General features: G+C 42.7%; 1 protein-coding gene across 1 annotated transcript in view; it reads left to right on the forward strand.

The window, feature by feature from the left end:
• Nucleotides 1–6,000, forward strand: part of LOC106099711 — a 31,831-nt gene that overhangs the window by 21,413 nt on the left and 4,418 nt on the right. Inside the window, exons 3-10 of the mRNA XM_013278333.1 lie at nt 2,646–3,535; nt 3,734–3,946; nt 4,027–4,125; nt 4,211–4,391; nt 4,480–4,590; nt 5,084–5,185; nt 5,263–5,439; nt 5,942–5,998. Coding sequence (XP_013133787.1) covers nt 2,646–3,535; nt 3,734–3,946; nt 4,027–4,125; nt 4,211–4,391; nt 4,480–4,590; nt 5,084–5,185; nt 5,263–5,439; nt 5,942–5,998 — 1,830 coding nt within the window. The remainder of the gene's footprint in view (nt 1–2,645; nt 3,536–3,733; nt 3,947–4,026; nt 4,126–4,210; nt 4,392–4,479; nt 4,591–5,083; nt 5,186–5,262; nt 5,440–5,941; nt 5,999–6,000) is intronic.

The following is a 6,000-nucleotide window of genomic DNA, read 5'->3' on the forward strand; positions in this document are numbered from 1 at the left end:
ATCGGAAAATCTAAGTTGGACAGTTTGTGAAACAATATTATGGTGAATTATATTGAATGGAAAATATTAGTAAAGTGTAGGGAAATAAAATAAAATTGGGTATGAAGTGTTTTAGATATTTAGGAAATAGGCTAATTTAAAAATAACACATCTTTTTTTATATCCTATCAAATTCTAGCAATAAAACGATACGGAAAATAATAGGAAATGAAGCCTATTAAAACAGTCTGTTTTGTTATAAAGCTTACCGAAAGCTCTTCAGAATAACAAAGCGGCAGTGAGCGGCCGCTGCGAGGCACTCCCTTTCACATTGTCACAGTGGAAGCCTGCTCCGGGCTGGGGGGTGTTAAGGGGGGAGTCAACAGATTTAGTAACATGGCATTGGACTAAAAACTATTATAGCTGGACACTAGTAATGAAGCCAACCGCAATATGCAAATCAGTTTTAGTTATTTCATTTTGTAATTTGCATAATAATTGTAAAAGTAGTGGACTTAATTAGATAATATTTTTTATGGTTTTCTCATCGAACGTGGTAAAGACGCAATCAGTTTCGCTTCGTAATCAAAAAGTTATTCGGCTTTTTGAAAATGAGTTTTCGAGAAAGTCTGGAAAGAATAAGGTAATCGGTATAAAAGAATAATAAAGATAACAAAGGAGTGGCTAATAGCGCCGTCAGTTCGAGGCCGCTACCTGCACGAAATGTTAATGAAGCGAATTTGCCTCAATCTGCATAATGCGACGACCCGCCACCGTACGCTACGCCCCCGTCGACTAAGCCCCCCTCGTCTTTGTCGCCGTTGGGACGTCGCGCGTCACAAAACATGAATGAAAAATCATTAAGGTCCCTAATAAAAAAGAGTGATTTAAAAATCATCTTTATTTTAGTTTTTGTAAAATGTTTTTATGTCATAATTTAATACGGGACGTAAACAAGCGATTTATTTGATGCATTTGTAGCGATTGTCCGGAGAACAAAGGGGGAATCGTTTTCAAATCAAATAAAAGATAATCGTCGTAGCGCTGCGCTCCGCAAACGTTCACGATCGGATGAAGTTCCGAGAACACAAATATCGCTGATAAGAGACAAGTTTGTTGGGTTTTCCCAACGGAATGCGATAGTTTAGGCTGAAGGGATTTTGGGTTTCATACTTCTATGAAATAATGTACCTTGGATATATGAAGATCTACTTTTTATGTTTATTTTCTTTTATTTATTCGTTCTTTCTGTGAACAACCATGTTTAAATGTACTTTCTACGTTGGTTTTGGAGGTTTTAGATCTAACTGTTAAAGACAAATGTGCATTTATTACACCGCATCTGACAGCACTACATGTAAAGCGACATGACACTCGGCTTGCAGATAGCTTACAGTGTCACTCTATTATGTTATGATTAATTCTGCCTATACTAATACAGATAATCTTCATTAATAATAATTTGAAGCATTACGAACATCGTATGAGATGTAATTGCCACCGAGGATTTGCCTTAATTAGAAGTTGACTAATCCTATGCCAATAACATTAGCATATTCAATAGGAGGGTAGTGTCGGGGTAGTAGGGGCAGACCGCACGCCGACCTTGCTGCTTCAATTACGTCTCGATTCGGGTCATCAGCTATTTGATTAACAATTTAAATGCCAAGAACCTCACTATAAAACACCCATCATTTGAATTATTTAAACAATTTTTACAAATAGAATCATAGCACTTTAACAAACAAATGGACATCCATATCATTTACTAAGCAACTGGTTTTAAATGTCAATCAAAATGTTACATTTTATATTACTTACTTACTTAAAATTTTACTATTTGAAATTTTTATGTTGATGATTGCATGAAATCATCTTGCATCAATTTTATACAAAAGATAAAATTAGTCTTCTCATTAATTTCTCTGACGATATGATACACGTTTGATGAAAAACATAGAACGGTAATGAAAAGCAACGAGGTCTAAATAAGGTAAACATCAAAGCGGGCAGACTTCCTGTAACTTGCGGCTGACGGCGGCTAATGAATAATGCAAAGCTGATTTTATTGGCTCCATCAATATGATAATATTGAAGTATTTTGAACGACGGTCGACTCTCTCAACTCTGTATAATGTAGCTCGATACCTTATCTAACGCACGTTCCAGTATTACAAGCCGTGCGGATTCAGACAAACACAAAGGAAAAGAGCCTGTAAAATTGCTGCGACGATAAGACTGTAATGTGTTCTCGACTTTGTTTTTATGAATATACATTTTTATCCCGTCTGTTTTCTTTTCCTCGGAGAGCTTTCTGTGCTGTAATTTGAAATGAATGTGATGTTTAACGAAGCGGTTTGCATTGTAAATGTCGCAGCGGCTGAGGGCTGAGGGCCGACGAGCGACCGAATTATTTATAAAGTGTTCCGCCGTAATGAGGCAGCCGCTTCAGACCGGTCTGTCCCACAGCGACGGTGGATTGTCACACGATTGTGTTAATGCGATTTTTTTCACTTTTTCGGGGGTAAAATTGAATATGTTTCTCATTTCGCTTTTGATCTTCACAATATCCTCAATTTCAAATTGTTTCAATCTCACGTTTAAAAAAGTCTTTGAAGTATTTGTAGGTATTTTGCATGTTGTGTAAAATATTTTTTTTTTCGCAGGCTTCCTTCCCTCCTTTTTCGCGGAGCGCAGTAGCTCGCAGCGCTCGCCCCCTCTAGAAGAAGCCGTGGAACTTCTCCGCGACGCCCCTCTGTACCCTCCATTACGTGAAGATGTTTCAACCAACGACAACCCTGAACTCACGGAACAATCCAATAACATAGTATACGACACTGAGACCAGCATCGAAGAGAGTAATATACAAGTAACTCCAGACGAATCCGAGCCCAAATTTCGTGGAGATGCATCGGAGGATGTAGACAATTCTAATCTTAAATACAGTGTTGATAACGACGAATATTCTGCTACAGCAGATATCGAAGATATCCCTTTCCTTAGACCTGTATATCCTGAAGAGAATCTGTTCAAATCTTCCTTCTCAGACAAAGAAGATACAAACGATGTTTTTGAAGCATCCAGAGATGATGACGATGATTCTCAAGATATAAGTTTTTTCACTTCAACGAAATATGATAAGTCCAACGAAAACGAATTTAGAACTATAAGAGAAACAAAGGAGTACAGAGAAGAGAACCTGAATGAGGCTGATAAAGTAAATATTATTGTACCTGATGATGATGATTTATTGGCTAAGAAAGTTATTGAGGAGAATAAGAATTCTGAAATCGACTTAATTACTTTAGGGAAAAATAAACAGGATGATCCGGGCATATTGATAGCTCCCGACTTTAGCACGAATGCTAAGGATTCTGTTTTAATAATTTCTGATGAATCGACTGTGGAAGATGAGGAGGTCAGTCAAAGCGGTACTCATGATTTCGATACGACAGTCGAAACTATAACAGATACCAATGATAATTCTAATACTTACGATTCAAAAAGAAACCAAGAAAGAATTAAACGGAGCCAAGATTGGGATAAATCGACAAAGGTAGGGAAATCCGAAAATATATCTAACGGTGGGTACTGACCGACCTTACAAGATGTAACGTAACATGTTACAATGTGAGTAACGGTGGATGCGAACGTCACACCTCCAAAATTACACCAACTTGTCACTTCGGCCAATGCCCACTCTAAAAAATTCAACGTATTGTTTAATAATCTTATGGTTGTGACGTCACGGTAGACATCCCGTCGCGTGAAGACTGGCGACACCATCCTGAACATCCGCGGTGCCGTACGAGACGCCATCGGAGACGCAGGCGCGGCGCCGGGCCCGCGCGCCTCCACCCGCCTGGACGCCTTCGTCATCAGACCCGCGCCAGCACCACGCCAGCCGCTGCGGGACGAGCCACGACCCGACGCCGAAGAGCCGGCACCCAAACCTGTCACCTCGCAGGTCAGATCACTACCCTTAATATAAGATTTAAGTCTCACCGTCGCTAGTTCAGTGTTTTGACGTAATTTGCTGTTATCTAGAAGCAGGATCGCGAGCTGCTGGTGGCGGCACACTCATATGTGCGCATTCCATGCGACCTCATCAACGTCACCAATCTGCGCTGGTACAAGGACAATGAGGTGGGATGGAAATATTTACTTTCCAATTCATACTTCATGCGAAGTTTGTTAGCTCCTGTAATGCTATAAGTGTTAAATTCACTAGGCGGCGCTGTTGTCCACTGCTCTGCCGGGGGCAGACGGAGCGGGTGCAGCGGGCGCGGGTGGCGACGGCGCGTTGCATATCCCCCGCGCGGCGCAGGCCCACACCGCGCGCTGGCGCTGCGCCGGACAAGACACTAAAGGACGCGCGCGCGCAGGGAAACCTACCAGATTACTTGTATACGGTAACTACTCTCAATAGTACATGTTATAGAACTCTATAGTAGTAAAACTCTTTAGATTATTTAAATTGTATGTGAATGTTTGGTGCAGAGGCGGTGCGGTCGGTGTACCTGGCGGTGGATGGGCGGCGGCTGGACGCGGGCAACACGTGGGTGCCGGTGCGCGACACCGCCGTGCTCGAGGTGCAATGCTTTGCCGAGGGTGAGTACATCACTTCCACTGGACACTTCTGTCGCACAAGCAATAGCTTATCACTAAACATAACCTTCTAGACATTTTACTGTTTTACACAAATACAGGACTAGAGGAACACGAGCTTTTAGTATCTGCAGAAATTACTTATAGTACCTTTTGATAACATAGTAGAGGTCAAACAATTGAAGTTATTTCGTGTTACTTTGAACAATTTAGTTTTTGTTGGTAAACTAGGTCAACAATTCCACGTTTGTTCTATGCAATTAGTGACAAGATGTTCTATTTTTGGATTTATAAAGTATAGTGTCACTAATTCTCGCCTCGTAGGCAGAAGAAAAACTAAAATAGCCCTTTTGTTACGTTTTGTGTCATATTCTACACTTATGTATTTTAATCACAAAAATGACTGCGAAAACAGTTCGAATATTCTTTAAGTGACTTTAGAAACAGCATAATTGAGTGTTGCCTAATTTTGTTTAATTGTTATTGCGTGCGGCAGGGGGCGTGCCCGCGCCCGAGCTGACGTGGCGACTCCTGGCGCAAGAACCGGCGCTCGACCACCGACCCTACCTACGCGTCTACCACACCAACCACTCCGTAGGTTAGTACACATATACCTGTGTAATGTAACGTTATATGTCTTACGTAGGATGTTGACGAGGTATTTCTATCCGCTAGAGGGCGTGCGCTGGTCGCGCGCGGTGGTGACGGCGGCTCGCGAGCTGCACAACGCCACGCTGCGGTGCGCGGCCGTGCAGCGGCGCCCCCCGCCCGCCGCGCCGCGACCCCCCGACGCGCCCCCCGAGCCCCCCGCGCAGGACGACCTCAGCGCACAGCTGCAGATACATGTCACATGTACGTTTAATTACCATGATTACATTTAACGCTATAGTTTTCTTTTGAGGACAGTGATATTGACAAAGAACGATTATAATATTGTCTAATAGTGGTAGAGCCTGCTTTAACATCTTCGCACTGCGGGGTCGACTCGCCCTGTGCAATACCACCACCACACAGAAGACAGGCGTGAAGTGGGAGCAATACCGCGTATTTGTCTGATGAGTGTGGTGCCGGAAACTTCGTTTTAGTCTCTTTTTCTTTCCACCCTTTTCTTACGAGGAGAGAATGGGAATAAAAAGTGGATTTGACGGTGGAGGAGACGCATAGGAAGTGGAAATATTTTCTTTATGTGCGTCTCCTCCTCAGTCAATTAAGGGTTTGCAACGCATCCGCTATAGCGATTGTCTCTGTGCAGCGGTCGGTTCGCCATTTCGGATTCAGGTGGCCGCTTGCTCGTTTGCTACCTTATATAATATATTAAAAAAATAGAGATTCGATACGACCTGGTGTTGCGCAGATCCACCGTCTTTCGTTATATCTCGGTGGCCGGGATTCGGCGCGCGGCTGGTGGCGGGC

The sequence above is a fragment of the Papilio polytes genome, unplaced genomic scaffold (assembly GCF_000836215.1).
Source record: "Papilio polytes unplaced genomic scaffold, Ppol_1.0 DF824325.1, whole genome shotgun sequence".
NCBI classification, from domain to species: Eukaryota; Metazoa; Arthropoda; class Insecta; order Lepidoptera; family Papilionidae; genus Papilio; species Papilio polytes.